The 20950-nt window shown below is 33.5% G+C and overlaps 1 protein-coding gene across 1 annotated transcript; it reads right to left on the bottom strand.

The window, feature by feature from the left end:
• Window positions 1–6420: 6420 nt before the first annotated feature.
• LOC129877879 (putative ABC transporter C family member 15) lies at window positions 6421–17873 on the bottom strand. The gene is made up of 11 exons (XM_055953412.1): window positions 17751–17873; window positions 12470–14796; window positions 12256–12342; window positions 10937–11587; window positions 10229–10393; window positions 9596–9890; window positions 9190–9404; window positions 8579–8884; window positions 8239–8302; window positions 7901–8140; window positions 6421–7817 (listed from the first exon to the last, which is right to left on the bottom strand). The coding sequence occupies exons 1-11, from the start codon at window positions 17779–17781 to the stop codon at window positions 7708–7710; spliced, it is 4491 nt and encodes a 1496-aa protein (XP_055809387.1). The 5' UTR covers window positions 17782–17873; the 3' UTR covers window positions 6421–7707.
• Between the last annotated feature and the right edge of the window lie 3077 nt (window positions 17874–20950).

Raw genomic sequence — 20950 nt, 5'->3', positions numbered from 1 at the left:
TCATGGAAATAAGTTTCATTATAAAAAAAAAGATGCAATTTTCTTTTAACTCAAGAATACTTACCTAGAATTAGTTTTCTCTTCTACTAAGTCAGAGTCTCTGATAGCCGTGAATACATTTACATCTACCTCTTCATCATCACATTCTCCTGATCCTAATCCTTAAGCAGCCATCATAGCATATCCTCCTTTTCATTTTGTTTTGCAGTCTTCTCCTTTATTTCCTTTTTAGCCCTTTCTTTCCTCCACTCAATTTTCCATTGTGGACAATCTTTGACCATTTAGTCAGTTTTGTCACATTTATAGCAACCATCTTGGGATTTTTCATAGGACCCTTTCCTTCCACCTGTTCCTTTCTTGTCATATCATTTTCCTCTCTCGAAGAACTTTTTGAAATTCTTTACAAGAAAATCCACTTGTTCTTCATCAAGATCAAATTCTTGTACATCCAAAACTTTTAATGTTAGTGACTTTTGTTTAATTACTTCATCCTTTTTGAGGTCATCTGCATCTCATAAGTTCTTAAATTTCCCACCATCACATCAAGTGTCATAGTAAAAATATCTACGGCTTCTCTTATGGTAGTTACTTTCACATCCTATTTGAATTTTGGAAGAACTCTCACAAATTTATCCACCTGCTCCTCAGTGGTGAGAACATTTTCTAGTGACAATACTTTATTAACCAAGGAGGTGAGTGTAATGATCATTTCCATCAAGGTTTCATTTTCCTTCATCTTGAAAGCTTCATACTCAGTGAATAGCATGGCCACCCTAAACTTTCTCACTTGACTAGTTCCTTCATGAGCATTTACTAGAGCATCCCACATTTGCTTGGAAGTAGTATAGTTTGAGACCCTTTTGTACTTATCAGGTGTTAGACCATAATCTAGAATGTTTTTGGTCTTAACATTTTTGTTTAGTGCTATGAGATCTTCAGCAGTAAAGTACTTTATGATATTTCACATGACCTAGTGATTTTCTTTAAATTAGCCTACGAGTGAAACAAGTTTCCTAACATGTTCCAACGAAGTAAAATCTGTAAGTAAAGAACATACTATTTTTACATGGAAACACCCAACTCATAAAGGAGTAAAAACCAAGACCTGTACCTCTACACGATTTACTCCCAACTTCACTAAACCACAATGAGCCTTTCAATAAAAGATTACAAACCTGTAACCTAAGAAATTATAAGCTCTAATTCCTGAAAACAACACAAACCTCCCAAGGTATGTGTTTCTAACTCTTCGAGTTCCCCCAATTTGAAGACTAAAATCCTATTTCAGTCTTATATCTCACTGAAACTAAGGTTACATCAAAATTCAAACACAGAGAAAAACTTCTAGAACATAAACTTTGTAATAGGACCTGGTTCTTTAATGTGTTCCTTCAGTCCCTTGGTAGCACTTGAAAAGTCAATTTTCCAATTTTCGTTTCTTTTTTGCTCTGTAAGTGCACAAGTATTTTAGATTACTTCACCTCTATTTAAGCACAACTCTTCATAGAGTTATTCTTTACTTCAAACTCCACATTGACTCAAACTCTCTTTACTTGGAGATCTCTTCAAGTTAGACTTCTTCTTCAATTCAAACTCCTTGCCTCTTTAGACTCCTTCTTTTAATCAAACTCCTTGATTCTTTAGAATCCTTGTTCAATTTAGCATTTGTTTGTTTCCTTGAGTTTTATCACGAAATTAACATTATCTATTCTTTGATTTTTGCACTCTTGTCTTTATTCATTCTAAAAGTTTGTCCCCAATTCCACTGCTCATGACAGTGTACCTTTGGATCATGTTGACTGACGTGTTTAATCTTTTCTTTGTTAATCATCAAAACTGCATAAATCCCGATAAATTCTCTCTTTTTGATGATGAAAAACCTCTTATATTTGTGCATTCAAACATCTTTACCTGTAGGCACTGAAGTATGAAATACTAGAATGAAATAGGTTAGTCAATGGATTATAAATATGGAAAAACCCTTATCTTCCCCTTGTTGACATCATCGAAAAGTTATTTCAGTTCTATAACATACTAGCTAGAGTGATTAGTTAAACAATTCATGGTCATTGGGGATATCACCAAGACAACTAGATAATGACTTCATGCAACATAATAATGTATTATAGAAAGCAAGAACATGAGCTATTAAACCAAAAGATAACCATCCTATTAATCTGCCAGAGAATGTTCTATATAAGATCTAGGCTATACTGAATGTAGCAAAAACAATTGAGCACTAAAAATACTAGATAAGAGTGGAATAAAGTTAGGGGAACTTAGATTGAAAATTGAAGAGAAGGGTGAAACAGGTGGCAACATTCGCGTCAATCGACGAATTATTTCAGCGTTTTTGATTCTTTCTCTATCAATATCACTATGTAGAGCTTCAATCCTAATATGAAGGACAGTTTTTTTTAAGTTGTATGAGTAACATCCAATTCAAGACTCTTATCAGCAAAGATGATACTTCAAACTTTGCATTGCAGTATCAATTTTTATCATTGAAGCATGTAGATCAACATGTTTCATGTATTCAAGAGGATTCTTTATTATTTAAAAAGTCCAAACCTGAACTGAAATTAAGTATCCTTAAGATCATAAGGGAGAGCATGCCTTTTTTTGTGCTAGCTCTAAGATCTCCAGAAGAGGGGCATCCTCTTGATGTTTCTGATATCTAGATGAGATTTCTAGATGTATAGGAGAATGATGTGTCTCAAGATGTTGTTTTTTCTAAGGAAATGAAATTGAAAAACTGAATTTCTTCCTTAAATGAGAATCAGATCTGCAATAGGGTTAGGAACATTTTGAAGAGGGACAATATCACAAACATCAGTTGATGAACTTTGGGGAATATCTAAATTTTAACTTGCAAAAAATTTCAACAAGGTTAAGTGAGAGAGAAAAGCAAAGTGAAAAATATATTGCAAATTCAACCGTTTATAAGTTAGAGAAAGAAGATGAAACATGTGTGGGGGGACACGTTAGCTTTGATGGTTATTTTATTGTCTATTTGACCAATTAATACATGAAACATGAGCGCTCAACTATTTCAATTTAAATAATATTAACCTCTATCTATATAGAACATACCCGATAAGAGTAATTTTGTGATCACCATTACTTGTTTGTCCTGATTCTCTGCACAATCTAATACAAAATTAGGTTAAAATAAGTCAGAGATATGGAATTGGGACGCACAACTAAATGAGCAAAGACTGAATTGAATAACATTATAGCTAATAACAATTAAGGAGATAAGTTATTCTAGTAAATCATTGAGGGGAGTTCATGCAATCTTAATCATCCCCAAGCCTAACATATTCTTTCAAAATATTTCTTACTTAATGTCAGAAATCCATCAACTGTTGTTTGATCCATAAAAACTAAGAACAACATGATCGAACAACCACATACCTTTGTGGATGAATCAATTTCTTGATTGGTTGTTCCCCTTATCAATGTGCCCTCAATTTGTTTAATAGTTGGATCAGGTGGTACAACATATTCTTGTGCACACTCATCAGTTTGACTTTCATCCTAACTTTTCAAAAAAATTCACTTGCTTCCCCCCTTACACATGCACTGCATTTTTTTAGTCATCTCTAACTGACACATTCCTCTCTTTTAGTGAAATGAGGGAAAGAAATTTTTATTTGTCTCCAATCATATTCCTTGAGTAAGCACTATCTATATATCAACGTTGCTTGCTTTCTTTCGCCTTCACCTGCAAAATAGTTAGAGATTAGTCTTAGGAACCCAAACAAGCTTGGGTCCTTTTCAGTGATCAAAGGGATGAATGAGATTTCTTTTTTCCCAACTTGGAAATAAGCTATTCTTGTTTGCTAATTCAATATTCTTATTTCTAAATCTATTAGCAACTGGACACTCAGTAATTGGATGTCCAAGTTTACCATAAATATAATATAAGTATGTTGTATTAGCACTTTCTTTATAAGAACCTATGTCAGCTTTCTCATTGGGATTTCTTTCACTCAGATAATTAACAATTCTAGATGAGTGACTCCATCAGTTGGCCTTTTCAAGATCTATTTTTATCCTCAACACTTCTATATTCAATTTTCTCACTTTTTCTTTTTCACAGAAATAGTCAATTTTGCATTCTTTTAGATCAAACTCAATTTTTTTTAGCTTCACTCATGACTCCTTTTCCTTTTTCAATAATTGACATCTTCAAAATCTCATATTTTAAATTCAGATTCAGTAAATCAAGTTTATCAACCTGTTTCTTTAGAGTGCTATTTTCTTCATCAATAACACTTTTACAGTTTTTAAGTTCTAAGTACTTAAACTTTTGATCTAAAAAAGCAGTGAACAACTGATCTCTATCATAGGATAATTCTTGAATACTATCAATTAAGGCATTCATCAAAGAAATTAATTTCTTTTTTGAAAAAAGAAGCAATTTTTCTTTTAAGTCAAGAATACTTACCTCAGATTTTTCTTCATCTTCTTCAAGATATGAATCTCCAATAGCCATTAGAGGAGTCTCATCTACTTTTTCATCGTCAGAATCTTCTGACCTTAATTCCCATACAACTATTATGTCATTTTCTTTCTTATCATTTTTCTTTGCTTTCTCCTTTATTTCCTTTTCAACACTTTGTTTCTTCCACTAAATTTTTCCTGATGGACATTCATTAATCATGTGATCAGTCTTATCACACTTGTGGCAGCCAGTCTGAGAACTGACATTGGACCATTTCTTGCTACCTATTTCTTCGTGTGCATTTATGACAGTATTTCGGATTTGTTTTGCAGTGATGCAATTAGATATTCGTTTGTACTCATCTGGTCCAAGGCCACAAACAAGAATAAACTTAGCTTTGGCATTATTTCCAAGCATCTTGAAGTTATCCTCATCATATTTACTCTTTTATCTATGTATGTCATTATTTTTATCATCCTTCTTTATTGAATACTTTGGACCATCAGTGAATCTATTCCAAAGTTTATAATCTCCAGCATAAATAAAAACTTCCATACTTGTTTTCCACCATGAGTAATATTGTCCATTGAATAGTGGAGGCCTGTTAAAATGTTGTCCTTCACTATATATTAATGGAGGTGTAGAATTCATCCTGGTCTTTTCTTAAATGGTTAAACTTTTAACAAGAAAATCTGCTTTGATGCTAATTGATATTCCACATAACCTAGTATTTTTCTTTAAATTAGCATACGAGTGAAACAAGTTGTCCAATGTGTTCTAACAAAATAAATCAGTAAGTAAATAACACACTATTTTTATATGGAAACACCCGACTCACAAAGGTATAAAAACTACGATTAGTACCTCTACAGGATTTCACTCTCAACTTTACTAAATCACAATGATCCTTTCAACAAAAGATTATAAACATGTGTCACCTAAGGAATTATAAATTCTAATTCCCAACAACAACACAAACCTCATAAACCTCATAAGATATATGTTCCCAAATCTTTGAGTATCCCCAATTTGAAGACTAAAGTCCTATTTCAGTCTTATATCTCACTGAAACTAAGGTTACATCAAAATTCAAACACAGAGAAAAACTTCTAGAACATAAACTTTGTAATAGGACCTGGTTCTTTAATGTGTTCCTTCAGTCCCTTGGTAGCACTTGAAAAGTCAATTTTCCAATTTTCGTTTCTTTTTTGCTCTGTAAGTGCACAAGTATTCTGGACTACTTCATCTCTATTTAAGCACAACTCTTCATAGAGTTATTCTTTATTTCAAACTCCACATTGACTCAAATTCTCTTGACTTGGAGTTCTACTTCAAGTGAGACTTCTTCTTCAATTCAAACTCCTTGCCTCTATAGATTCCTTCTTCAAATCGAACTCTTTGATTCTTTAGAATCCTTCTTCAATTCAGCATTGTTTGTTTCCTTGAGTTTTATCACAAAATTAACATTATCTATTCCTTGATTTCTGCATTCTTGTCTTTTTTCATTCTAAAAGATTGCTTCCAATTCAACTGCTCGTGAAAGTGTATCTTTGGATCATACTGACTGACGTGTTTCATTTTTCTTTGTCAATCATCAAAACTGCATTAATCCCGACACTTTCTTACTTTTTTAACTTCTTCTCCTTCCATAGTTTACATGGGAATAGTTGGTCCTCCAATAATTTGTTCCCATAGCTCGTAATCCTCGGTATGAATGAAGATTTCCGTACGTACCTTCCACCAGGTGAAATGAGTTCCATTAAAGAGAGAAGGTCTGGTTGTTGATTGTCCTTCATTGTGTCCAATCGGTGGTGTAGAATTCATCATGATCTTATCTTTGGTGTTCGCCTTTAAAGATAACCTGATCTGATACCAATTAATATTCTACACAACCTAGAATTTCATTAGTTGACTTACGCAAAAATGAACCAGATTGCCTAACGTATTCCAACAAAGCAGTAAATAGTAAGTAAAGAACACACTGTTTTAATGTGGAAAAACCTGGATCACAAAAGGTGTAAACATCGTGACCTGTACCTCTACAGATTTTTCTCCTAACTTCACTAAACCACAATGAGCCTTTCAACAAAAGATTACAAACTTATGTGAACTAAGGAATTATAAGCTCTAATTCCAAACAACACACAAACAATTACATCAACAATACGACTCAAGGAAACCTCCTATTACATGAATGCTAAACTTTTAGCCTAACACTATAATAGAACCTTGCTCCTTGATCAGTTTATTCAATATACGAACAGCACTTCAAAGTCAATTTGTCAATTGCCTTTGCTCTGTTAAGTGCACACACTGTTCAGTTCAATGAGTTTATGCTTCATACAACCTCTTCACAGAGTTGTATTTTACTTGAGATTCCTCTTGACATTGAGACTCCTCTTTTCATCCGAACTCTTCTTCTTCTTCAAGAGTCATAATCAAACACAAACTCTTCAGTCCCCACCACGAATTATTTCACTCAGTGTATATTTGAAGTAATTGTTTTCCTTGATTTACTCATGCTTGACTTTATCTGCGCAGTCCTAGTTTAGGTAGAAGTCATTTGAAATAGTTTCTCATGAACCAGCTGTGATTACTTTTATTCCATGCATTTCTTCAATCATCAAAACTATGCTTATCCTAACACATGTCCATCAAAACTAGAATAGATTAATTCCTAGTTGGGATTTGGATATGGAATCTCCAAGTATGCCTCAAGTCTTAATCACCCTCTTGGGACAATGAAACTTAATAATTGCTTCTAGCATGTTTCTTTTTCTGGTATGCTAGTTTGTTGAGGGTGTTAACTGTTTATTTTGAGTTGAGAAGACATAAATATCAGACAATTGCCAGTTTATTGAACTTATACTTTTCGGCTGACAGTTACACATGGGAATTGGAAGATTTCATGTGCATCATCAACATAACCTCTCTCATACTGCAACTTTGAATACACATAATTATTGGTTATTTTGAAATTGAAAGAGATTCATGGTCTACAAATAGTTTTAATGCTTGGGAGGGGGGGGGGGGGGGGAGGGTATTCTTCATTTTGTGTTCAGTTTCTTCACTATACTGAACTAAGCTTACAAAATTTTCAATTTCCTATGACTTAGTGATAAAAATGCAGCGAAAACATGGTCAAGTTTATAGACTTTTTTCAGCTTTTATAAAAGTTTTAGCTTTCCAATATCATTTCTTTCTTCTACTTCTTCCTCTTGCAGAATGTAGGAATCAAGATCAAGTCTGTAATATAGCTAAGCTGTTAAACTTTTGGATCTCATCGAATACTCCTTTATCAATTTGGAGAAGAAAGAATCCTCTCTTTCCAATAGCTTTGCTGGTGTGTCATATTCAGCTATTCTTCCTGTTCAAGGACAAGCGAAGGAAGGAATTAACAGCTTATTCAATTCAATAGGATAAAAAGATTTAGATGCATTATAATTTTACCTTCATTTAAGACTAAGACAAGATCACTATCAATGACTGTGTGGATTCTGTGAGCTATTGTGACAACTGTTCGATTTATGAATTCTTGACTGATAATCTTTTGTAACACTGCATCAGTTGCAGCATCAACTGATGCCGTTGCTTCATCCAGAACGAGAATGCTGCTTTTCTTTAGCAAGGCTCTTCCAAGACAGAAAAGTTGCCTTTGACCAACACTCCAGTTTTCTCCATTTTCAACCACTGTGAAACTTAATACATTAGTAGGTTTCAACAAGGAAATATGCCACTGCTTTCATAAAATAATATTCTACTTCTTATCAAGAAATTTCTAGTCTAACCTGTAGACTCTAGTTTTTCTGGCTTTGCACGTATTATATCACCGAGTTGGCATTTGTCCAGAGCCTGATGAAAGAAGACGTCACTACATTATTCACTATACAAATCACTAATACTTGAGTTAATTTCAACTATTCCCTGACTGCATCACAAAAACTGGTTAAAGTCTATATTCCAATCATTTAGACTTTGTGAAACAAGTACAAGATCTATTAGAGGGTTGAAAAACTCTGTGTTCTTTTGGCTTGTTACCATGCACAAATGTTGATATATAAGTCAATCTTGTGAATTTAAGTTGACTTCTTCACATAATTATTTTTCAATACTGAGTGCAATAAGTACCTCCCAGATTTCAGTATCAGAGTGTTGTGCTAGTGGATCTAGGTTTCCTCTCACTGTTCCCTCGAACATTGTTGGATCCTGAGGAATAATACTAAGCCTTGACCTCAAATCATGAAGACCGATCTTGCAAATATCTACATCATCGATGATAATGCTTCCTTCTTGGGGTTCTACAATCCGGAAAAGGGCCTGAATGAGGGTTGATTTACCACTTCCTGTTCTGCCCACAACACCGACTTTCTTACTTCCTGGCAATGTGCATGTTATGTTTTTCAAAACAGAAGGGAGGTGTTCAGCATAACGTATCTGCAAATAGATGTATGGTGATAATATCAGTGGGTGGGAAGTTTAAGTCAATCAAGCTAAAAAGTATTTAAACAAGTATGTAATATTCCTGCCGGGTTTTGGGTAAATATAGCTTTATTCCTTGCATCCTGATCATTAGACATACTAGAACCACAAAAATTGTACAGGATTTTCTGAAAGCTTTACAATTGTTTTAACTGTCTAGCATCTTTGACATCTATTACTATTGGATGATATCCTGCTGCATTATTGCAAACCACATAATTCAGTCTAGTTTTATCTAAGCTATGAGACAGTGTCTTTACCTGCAAATTTTGGAAGGAAATTGTACCAGTTTCTGGCCAAGTGCTTGATGGTGTGCTATTTTCAATCACAAGAGGTGCTTCACTGGCAAGGTTCGAGTACTGGAGAATCCTTTCAACTGATATCATTTTGTTTTCAGCATTGCATATATTCCATATAACTGAAGCTTGTAAAACATTCAAATTGATCCCATATGTTACTGCTAATCCTGCAATGCCTGTAGAATATAAAGCAACATGAGTTTCCTCTGATTTCTTTTATGAAACTGAACTTCTTAACACCTGTCCACCACTACCGCCACATCAGTAAAAAGAAAGTGAGAAAAGAAACTTCTGATCAACCTGACTTTCTTAAGAAACATGACTTTGGTAGATAACAACATAAAGACAAATAGTTTCTGATGCTTACTTGGATTAATGATTCCTTCCGGGAGTGTGACTAGCAGAACAAGGGAGAAGGTGAAAACAAAATTAGCTAGCTGGTTCAGTCTAAAAGAAAGCCATTCCATTGCGGACACATTGTGAAACCATGGCCTTGAATGACCATCTATGAGACAAAGGTTTGCATGTGCAAAGCGATCTTTTTGGTTGAAAGCACGAATTGTTGCTGCTCCTGTGAGTGATTCTGCAAAGTGATGGAGGATCGGAGCTCTTTGAACTCCAGATAATCGAGCAAGCTCCCTTGCAGTTGGTATGTAGTATTGCTGGCATTTTTAACAATAATAGCTTTAAATTACATTTTATAAAAGTTAGAAAGAAAATCATTGGAATCTTAAAGAAACATAGAGTTTGTTTATCCTTTCATCTTTAAATAATAAGTTTAACAATATTTTCGCAAGCACTTACTTACCGATATATACAAAAAACTCTTTTACAATGGTAGCTAAATGAGAAATTCTTATTTAAGCGGAAAACTTGGCTTTATCACTGCGTTAGCCTCCCCTAACTTGACCGCTAGAGTACTTTGTCTAAAACTAAGACGGCATCTTCTTGTTTTAATATAGTTAGCATTCCAAGATTAAAACATGTACTTCTTACTTACCTGGTACCAAATGCAGACTGCTGTTACTGGAATAAAGATGACAAATACTTCCCATGCGGCCTGCGACATGACTGCAATTGTCCCAAGAAGCTGAATGATGGAGAAAGCACACCAACCCAACCTGTTTGCCATTTCCAAGTCTAGAACACTTTGGTCTGTCGATGCCTGTTCATGTAATAAGATGTATTGATGATTGATCCATTAGGATTGCATTAATGAATCAACTGAATTTCAGCCTAAAGTTCTAGAGGTTATGGTAATAATTTAGGCACTTCACTTTGCTGTTGTCATGTTTTTATCCTACTATCTTATTATGATATTTCTCTGTGGATTAACTTGTGAGTTACGGTTGATTGAGAGGACATATTCAGAAACCACACGACTGTACACTGGAAGACGTCTACTTGCTTTGTGCAGTTATGAGATATAGCTAACATTCCACTATATAGATTATCTCAAATATGTTCTCAGACTTATAGCTATTATCAAGCCTGGTTTCTTCCTATTTATTTCTTTTTAACATGTACCAGGGATATATCTAGCTATCCGTGTATATGCAGGATAAGGAAAACTACCCAACTATTACTACATATGCAGTACGAGTACTTAGCTAAATCCACACATCTCATTCAGATTAAGGGAAGTAAACTGCAGCTGGTATGCTGTCCTCTATGTCCGATCCAATTCAACTAACTTTGAGTTACTTACGCGATTTAAGATTCTTCCAGTAGGAGTAGAGTCGAAGAATGACATAGGTGCACAAAGGATGCTGTGCAGCATGTTGCTAAAGAGCTTTTCTGCTGTTCGAAGGCCAGTTATAGCCACAAATGATGACCGGACTAGGACACAAAGAGAGCTTCCAACAGCGAGAAGAACATAAACAAAAAGTGTGAAGTTCATATTCTCTTCTATTGGTGCTGCATCACCTGTGGGACATGACCATGCCATCCAGTAGTTGCTGGCTATCTGAAGCACTTGAAATGATGATTGTGCTAGAAGAATTATTGGAATAAAGGCACCACCTTTTACAATGGTCAAGTAAGAAATGTAAACTTCCTTTCCAATGCTTCCTTTTTCTCTCTCCTCATCCTGCACAAGTCTGCCATCCTTCTCTGTTATCTCTATGCAGAGATTGTGTTCTGAATCCTGCTTAGTGTGTGGAAATTCTGCATTTACATTACTATCTGTATCAAGCTCACCATCAGTAACTGCATGTTCAGATACTCGACTTGAGCTTTCAACTGTTAAAATTGATTCTAAAGCCTGGTTGTGTGCTCCAACTAGAAGTTCAAATCCAATATTTTGTTTCAATAGTTCTTCAAAAGTACCAGCTTGTGCAATTCTTCCATTTTGCATCACCTGTTGATATTAAGGAGTTAGGTTCTGCATAGAGTTTTGAATGTTGGTCAAAATTATTGAAATCTTAAGAGGCATGAAGTATTTTCCATAAGAGTCTAAATATTACTAATGTTTAAAATGATCTTTGGTATCCTGAATAGGCAACTGCCAAATATTTGGGAAGTTCCAACACATTCCAGCTTGTTTTGAACTGTGTAACATGTATACACTTGAGCAAGGAGTAGACCTCAATCTTTATATTTTGGGATTTCCTTATTTTGTGCATCTTCTTTAGCTGGATGAGGCGAAACTTTCATGTCTGATTTGGAAGGCGGGGGAGGTGGAGGGGGCGGGGTGGGAGGGGGGAGGGGAGATTCTATAGAATCCTATTCCAATATTTCTGTTGCTAGACCCGTAACTAAAAAGGTCCAGTTTCTTAGAATTACTAGGCTTTTTCGAATACGAAATCCAATCATGGAAGAACTTTGATATATATTCATGTAAACAATGGAATATACTGAAGGGTTACTAATTTCTTTATTCTGAATCATCCTCAGAGCCACTATATAGGAAGTTGTTGTTTTGTGAGGGTGATGCTATGATTCATAAATTATGCAGTGTTTTATCAGTATGAATGACATTAATGCGTGCATCAGTGGAACAAATTGAAATTCTGTTTTCCTGCATACCAGAATGAGATCTGCTGCAGGAAGAAACTCAACTTGGTGTGTAACATAAAGTATCGTCTTGTCCTTGAGAACCCTCATCAAGCACTCCTGCACCATGAAGAAAACTTTAAATATATAACTTAAATACCATGAAGTTACCTCACACCAGATGGATAGTGAGGTTAAAGATACCGACACTAGAATTACTATTTGATAGACATGCTGAACAACCAACCTGAAAGAGGTGCGTTCCTGTGTGAGCATCGACAGCACTGAAAGGGTCATCGAGAAGATATATATCAGCATCTTGATAAACCGCACGAGCAATTTGTATTCTCTGCTTCTGACCTCCACTCATATTTATCCCTCTTTCTCCTATTTCTGTAAGATCACCAGCAGGGAATAGTTCAAAATCTTTTTTCAGAGCGCATGCTTCAACTGTTGTGTCATACTTGACACTCTCATAAGGTTTTCCAAATAGAACATTCTCCTTGATATTTCCTGTAAGTATCCAAGGAGACTGAGGAACATATGCTACTTCACCGCTGATCTTGACGATTCCTGACAGTTTTGGCATTTCTCCTAAAACACAAGAGAGCAAGCTTGACTTCCCTGATCCAACAGTGCCACAAATTGCCACCTTCATTCCCCTCTTAGCTTGTAATTCTATTCCGACAAGGGTCAGGATATTTAATTCTGTGTCCCAGCTAAATGTTCCACTCCTTATCTCAACCCCAAATTGCGTTTCAACTTTGGGAACAAATTCAACTGCATCGTGTTGAATCTCATCTTCCTGCAGGTAGGAAGCAATTCTATCAGCAGAAACTTTTCCTTGAGCTATTACAGAGAGTAAATCTGGCAAATTGAATATAGGATCTTGAAGCATCCGAAATGTAGCCAATGCAGATAAGACCCTCCCTGCAGTCAGTGGAATGCCCATCATAACACATCCAGAAAAGGTTGCCACAGAAATAAATGTAGGTGATCCCCAAAAGATAAAAGCACTTAGAGCTGACAATCTGAGTGACTTCCATAACCAATTATGCTCCACTTTTCTCAAGATTTCCAGCTTCTGTAGATAATAACTATCCCATGCCTGAAGTTTGATAGTCTTCATATTCCGCAGAATCTCCGAGGTGGATTTCATTCTTTCATCTTTGGACTCCATTATCTTAGTTTGATACCCCTTTTGGGTTCTTATCAGGGGTATGTTTCCAGTCATCACTATCAGAGTTGCCCCTAATGCCACAAGTGCCCCCATCCCTAGATTCATGTGTAAAATATAGATTGCCAATGATATCTGGATCGGTAACATCCATATTGTGTTGAGGTACCATATAAAATCTGTAATCCTTTGGACATCTACGCTCATGTAATTGATTATCTCTCCGCTGGTGTAGCTTTGGCGTGATTTACTTGATAAAAGTAGGCCCTTTTGGTAAATGTGAGATATCAGAGCACCCCTGAGCCGAAGGCCTAGCTGCCGAGCTCCAAATATCCACTGCCTTTGTGCAATTGTCTCAACCATTTTTGCGCCGAGAAAAGTTAGTGCTAGAAGATATCCACTTCGTAACCCACGGAATTTCTTTTCATTGAGGAAGTTAACAAAGTCGTCAATAAGGTATGGACCAACATAAGATGATCCTGCACTAATAACAGCAAAGAGGGCATTGATAGCTGCTTTCTTCCTTCCAAATACGTAAATGGCCTTATAGATAGATGGGTTTGTGGTTCCATCCCTTTCCTTTACATACTTGAGGCTTTCGTCAAAGGAATCAGATAGAAATTTTGCAGAGTCTCTGAAGTCAACATCTGGGACTTCATCCTGGTCAATGGGCTTCTTGACTCCAACTTCAAATAGTGGATTGAGCCAAGAGAAGGTGATCAGTTGGAGAAGACTAGCTTTTCCATATGGGCTGTCCCTTTTGGCTTCGGAATGCTGTTCCCTCTTTCCATTTAGAAGTGGTTCAGTTGTGCTGTCTGAGATGTCAAAAATTATGCCTGTTTTCCCTCTAATAGAGATGACCAGAAGACAGGCTGATGCAATAAGACCAAGGATATCAACGTAGTCTGCAAGTCCTAGATGTTCGTCGCTTGTGATGACAAAATGGGCATCAAGAGTCGCACGAGCAAGGGACAGAAAGAAGCTGGAAATCCACCAGATTCTGAGGACCCAAGGAAACTTTATGTATTTCCTATATTGAGTTCTGTAGAGCACAAGAAATGAAGCTGCCCATGATGTCATTTGCAGAATCTCAGATGAAAGAGCTGGAAACTCAAATTGGCAGTGAGCACCATTCCTCTTTTGCAGCATCAAGAGCATTATGACATGAGTGATAAATGATATGGTCGTGCAGAGAATGCTAAATATGTAGGAAATGCCATCTTTTGTGCCAACAGCATACTTCTCGACTGTCATAACCTCCTCTCTGCATTTGCATAGGAGTGAGTCCAGCAGTAAGATTCCGAGGAATCCCAGTAAGACAATGATGCTGGCGTCCTCCCACAAGCAGCGCGACATTGGCTGTAGCCACGCCATCTTTAATTCAGGGAAATTTATATCTACCATTGATCAAAAGAAGAATCATCATCTCAGTAATCATCAATAATATAAAGCAGACTAAACTATTCTCAAACTAGCATCCTTTTTTGGGCAGTGCATGTTAAAATTGTTATCAATTTCTATTCGTCATCCCTTGATTCTGTTTGGTTATATGCACTTCACTTCCCATACAGCTTAAACAGAACAGAAACTTATATGTTCATGAATTTTCCTGTTGTTTAGTGCTCCATAAAGCAGTTAATTTTTCAATTCTCAGGTGAAAAAAACAATGCTAATACCCATCTGTTCATGAATCTGTACCACTTTGTCGTCTTATAAAGGAGGAAACGTATGCTGAACTGAAACTTCATTCTTACTTTCCCTGCTAACACTTCCATTATAATTTGTTAGGGAAAGGGCATAAGGTCTCATGCCAAGTCGACTTTGCAAGAGTCGGGATGGTTCAAATCTCCAAAATCTCAATCATTGCCGTCCATCCAAAGTCCGCCTAGTGATCAATAAAGCTAGTAAAAACTATTGGGTACTAGGGTTCAAATCTTAATAAAAACAAAAAAATACTTATAATTTCTTTTCATTTCTAGGCTTTGGTGGGAATTTACCATTTTGTTCATGGAGGTAGCAAGTCAGCGGAAAAGTCTCGGTACAAGCTGAATGGTACATCACTAGTTATCAAAAAGATAAATTGAAGTGTTGGAGTGAATAGGAATGAGACAATTAACTTGAAATGTCATTTATGAAACTTATTTTGTTTCTATTTCTTCCCTAGAAAAAAATGTGTTGGACCAACCGAAAGTCTGAAACATGGGAAAACATTTTAAAAAAAAACACATTTTTCCTAGGTAACACACCTTAAATTTCTACTATGCTGCTCAAAATAAAGGTAGAGGAACTCCATCTTTGAAGTTGCAGTGAGTTTGTCATTCACAGATCTTAGCTTATTCTAATTGATCTTAAATGCAGCTCTAATCATCAGCAGCTAGGGATCTTAGATCTAGGTAAATTATGCTCTGACTGATTTCACTTTTTCTTTTTTTTGACTTCACCAATGATATCGCGTTTTTCATTTCCTGGGTTTTACTGAAAAAGGAAAAATATTAAATAGATTTGAGGAAAAAGTCATTAACTTTATACATCTTTGTGAGTACACAAGTCATTATAGTACTCTCTCTAGCGGGAGCTTTAGTGCACCGGGCTGTCCTTATTATTCAAAATAATTGAATTATTCAAAGTTCAACAATCTTTTTTCATGTTTACTTTTTGTATTAATAAAATTTTATAATTTTTTAGGAGTTAAACTACACTACTTACAAAGTTATACTCTAATAAAGGACTATTTGAATTTATAATTTTACGTTAAATCATTTTTATGAAGCTGATTAAATAAAAAGCTTATAGAGGAAAATATGATTAAAATTTTTATCCTTAAATATTTTTCTTAATATGTGTGCAATATTTTAAAAATTAAGTTAATATAAAATAGTGAGAATAGTATTCTATTTGATAGTACTTGGAAATAGTAAAATATTTACTTATAATCATGCTCTGACAATATATCAATTGTTAAATATATTTTCTGAGCATTTTAATAAGTCGACAAACATTCTAAGTTATCTCATGTCTGTATATGAAGCACGATATATTCCGAATCTTTACCAGATCTATATTTGAAACTTTTATGGGTAATGTCAAATGTGTGTTCACTTACGTGTGCTATTGATCTTCTCAATTGGCATTGTCTTGCTCACCTTTTTCTTTTTCGCTGTGGCTAAAAGTTAGAGATTTCGATCACTCTACTTTATTACTCTCTTTAGTTTAGTTTATATTTAATGGATCGTTCAAATTGTTTTCATAGTTCAAGAAAATTGTTAGAACTTTTTTATTTTATATTTATTATATTTTTTAGTTGAATAATTTAAGAATAATCAAAAGAATAATAGTGAAAAATTAGTAGTTAGTTTATGTTCTTAAATATTTAGAAGATATGTCAAACCTCAATAATTTACTTAATATGGATTAGAAGGAGTATTTATTACAACATGTATATAGACATCACTCTTTGTAATGTACATAAGCATAATTAGCTAACAGATTCGTAAGAAGACATCTTTATTTTCTTTCCTAAGTTAGCACCTAATGTTCTTAAAATCTTACCGTTTCAGTCACGTTTAGCTAGTGCCAATCCAGCTTTTCTGTTTAAAGCACCGCAAATTCTATTCTTTTTCTTAATTAAAGTACAGCCAATGAGTAAAAACATCTTCCTATATATCATTGAATATTCAGACATGTATTTTACTTGAAAAAAATTGAAGTTTTTTGAGTGAGTGAAATTTCCTTTAAAATATTTGAAAATCTGATCAAATTTTATGATCAAAATAGATATTTGAAGATAAAATTTTCAAAATTTGATAGAAAATCTCTTGGTTATCCATTTTGAATATTCGTCTGGATAAATAATGTTCCTTATTGTATATGACTTATGCTGGTCACATAATGCGTTTCATGAAAAATATGTTAAATTAAAGTTAAAACCGCATCTCAAAACCTGGTGAACTTTATGCCCCTCCAAGTATATACTAACTAGTTTAATCGTCCGCGAATATATCAATGCATTACAATTTACAATGTGATTTTCTTAAAAGATTTTGTTGAGATAATTTCGTAACAACCAACAATAAAAAGAGAATCGAAACAAATATGAAGGGTGTAAGATAGAAAATCATCACATAACTTTTTGTAATTTTATAATGAAAAGACTATCTAGTTATACTTTTCTCATTTGGGAAGAGAAAGTTCATGCTCATCTGCAGAAGTGAATCCATAATCTAGAGTCAAAGTAATTTTAACCATATTTAAGATGGCAAGTCTTGTACGTAGACTTAATTCCATGCAGTAGATCAAAAGTAAAATCCTTCAATTGGATTGCAAGAATAAAGAGAAAGGAGAAAGGGCTTACTTGCAAGGAGCTTGGAGATGGAGTCTAACATTATGTTGTTCACTTGAAGAGAGAGATGGGATTTATTTAATATTGATGGACTATGGAGGACTGGACTACACTTAAATATGGAGTCTAGAGTATTGGAGCCTATCCAGTACTTCATAGTTTTATATATATATATATATATATATATACTAGTCATAAAGAGACCATGCTAGCCCAAGCTCAATATATGTCTTCTTTTTTTCTCGATTTATTTGATATTGAAAATTATTTTTTCATGTTTTTAAAATTTTTAAATTGATAATTATTATGATTTATACATTTTATGTCATTTTAATTAATACATATTATTTACTTTGTTTCATTTTATGTCGCATCAATTTTTTTTTTTTAAAAAAAAATATTTTAGATTATTAATTATTGTGGTTTATAGTACAACAACATAAATTTCAAATAATGTATGTTACTCTCTTTGTCTCAATTTATGTGGCAATGATAAAACTTGAAGAATCATTTAGATTTTGTGTATGTCTTTTAAATTTTTAAGTTGGTAATTATTATGATTTATTATACTTTTTACATCATTTCAAATAATATATGTTACTTCCTCCGTCTAATTTAAGTTGCTAATTATTGTGATTTATAATACTTTTTACATAAATTTTTGAAATTGGTAATCACTGTAATTTATACTTCACACTTAATTTTTTAATATATAACATACTCCAAAAGAGTAAAAAAGAAATTAAATAAAAAATACAAAAAAATGAATATATGTAGACACTTCAATGACTAGTTGACTGCTTCAAGCAGCTGAAACAGACAGGACGATCGGAAGTTGCTCATGCAAGTAGCACGACCGAAAGCTACTAAATTATTCTCTTATATATAAGTACTAACTAATACAAATATATCAAATGAAAAAAGCCTCGATGTCTTGCAAGAGTTTTTATACCGTCTGATCATCTTAAATATACTCCTTATGTTCATTTTTACTCGTCATAGTTGAATTTGACAGACACATTAAGAAAGTAATAATTGACATGACTATTTTATTGCAACTCCTATTAATTAATGTTTAGTTTATGTCTTGAAAAATGATTTTGGAAAAAGTAATTAATGTTAAAGAACATGAAAAAAAATAATTGTCTTTTCTTGATATGTTAAAAATTAAAAATGACAAGTAAAAATAAAAATCTATGTTATAATAGTACTCCCTCTACTCCATATTATCTGAATTTTTAAAGATTTTTTCATTGTTCAAAATAGTTGAATTGTTCAGAGTTGTAGAGAAATGTTTGAATTTTTTTTTTCTTGTTTTACCCTTTGCTTTAATGAAGTTATATTATTCTAGGAGTTAATGTTTACACTATTTACAAAGAGTATTTATAATTTCATATTTAATTATTTTTATGAGACTGAAATTTCTAATAAAGAACTATTTGTATTACTAGTACTCTACTTCATAAACTGAGAAGCTTGATGCTCCTCGTGAAAATCTAACATTGGGAATCAAATGGACTTCTTAACTTCTGTTAGTAGTAGTAATTATTATAGGTAAAATACAAATCATTTTGAGTAATAGCTTAGGAATAAACAGAAAGGTAATAGAAAAAAATATGATTCAAATTTTGTCCTTAAATAATATTCTTAATATGTGTGCATTATCTTATAAATTCAGATAATATGGAATAAAGAAAGTATTGAATTAGTAAAAATGAACGGAGAGTGAGTATTTACAAATGGTAGGTGGAGTCAATATGGAGAATAATATAAACAAACTGATAATTATAATGAATAATACTCCCTCTATACTCTTTTTATGTGTTACTGTTTTGGGACAATATTTCTTTGTGATTATAATTTTCTCAACTTTTCTTTAAAATATTTTAAATCATTAGCTACATTAATTTGTAGTATTTTTAAATAATTAAATTTTATTTTAAAATATTTGAAGAACCTGCACCTAAATTTAAAACTAAAACTAAATATTTTGATCGTCAGCTTTGCATTCTTTCACATAAATTAGGACATAAAAGAAATACTAAAATAGGCACTTTACAAAATATCGTCTTACATATGGCAAATAATTGGTATATGTTTATGTGATCATTCGATGCAAGAGTTACACGTTGTCACGTGTTGGTTAGCTCTTTTTCTTGTTTATTAAGGGGTCGTTTGTAGTGAGGGATAAAAATAAATAGTCTTGTGATAAAAATATAATTCAGGAATAAAATTTTGGTGTCTTTTTTTGTTGTCAAGTTTGGAATCACTTATTCCACCATTATGCCATAGTAATAGAATAAGTCATCTTATATACATGATGGGATAAGTTATCCCACAATAGCTAATCGCACAATAATTAATTCTGGTTAACTTGTTTTCAACCAAACAACCCCTAAAGATTACACTTTCTTATTTTTCTTTTTCACCGCGGGGAGGTGGTGTGGGGTAGGGTGTAGAGAAGTTATGATTTCAATTTTATGAGTTCTGATTTTTTACTTAAATGATAATAATTAGATTTTAAATTTAATATTTATACATATTTAGCAAATTTATTAACATAAATATATTATTTAAGCAAAATTCACTCGATTACAACCCGTATATGAGCTACTTAGCTTCGCCCTGATGGGGTAGGGCGGGGCTTGTTTGATCCACTGCTCTTTCTGAATATTTTTTAAAAAGTAACCGGACTTTGATATAGGTTTAGAAGCAGCAACAGTAAAAATAATCAGTGACATATATGGTATGTTTATGGTGATTTAATAAAAAATATACTGTAAATGATGTGTACAGAGAATAACTTCCTACATTTAGAAAAGGTAACAAAGTTAGAGATCCCCGGCGTTCCCAATGAGTTTTGCTAAATCGCGGAAAATATAAAAATTATATCAGGTTCAATTTATAATCACTAATTAAGTAAAATAATTCTTACACTATCATATTATACAAGATACTTCTTTCCATTAGCAGATGACAGAGCGTGTGAGTTTGGCTCAAAAGACTCCTTGTAGAAGCATACTCAAAATTTAAATTCATCATCGAATTTAATCTTGAGGTTCTTATCAATAAATTTATTATATTTTTAAGATTACACGTATAAAATTTTAAATTTATTGAATTATTAATTATTTCACATACACATACACGCGCAATATATATTTCAAGTATAAAATATTAAGTTCAATTATACCTTAGAGAGTGTACCGTCT

The sequence above is a fragment of the Solanum dulcamara genome, chromosome 12 (assembly GCF_947179165.1).
Source record: "Solanum dulcamara chromosome 12, daSolDulc1.2, whole genome shotgun sequence".
In the NCBI taxonomy this organism is placed as follows: Eukaryota; Viridiplantae; Streptophyta; class Magnoliopsida; order Solanales; family Solanaceae; genus Solanum; species Solanum dulcamara.
The sequence above is the reverse complement of the archived record's forward strand: the minus strand, read 5'-3'. Positions and strand labels throughout refer to the sequence as shown.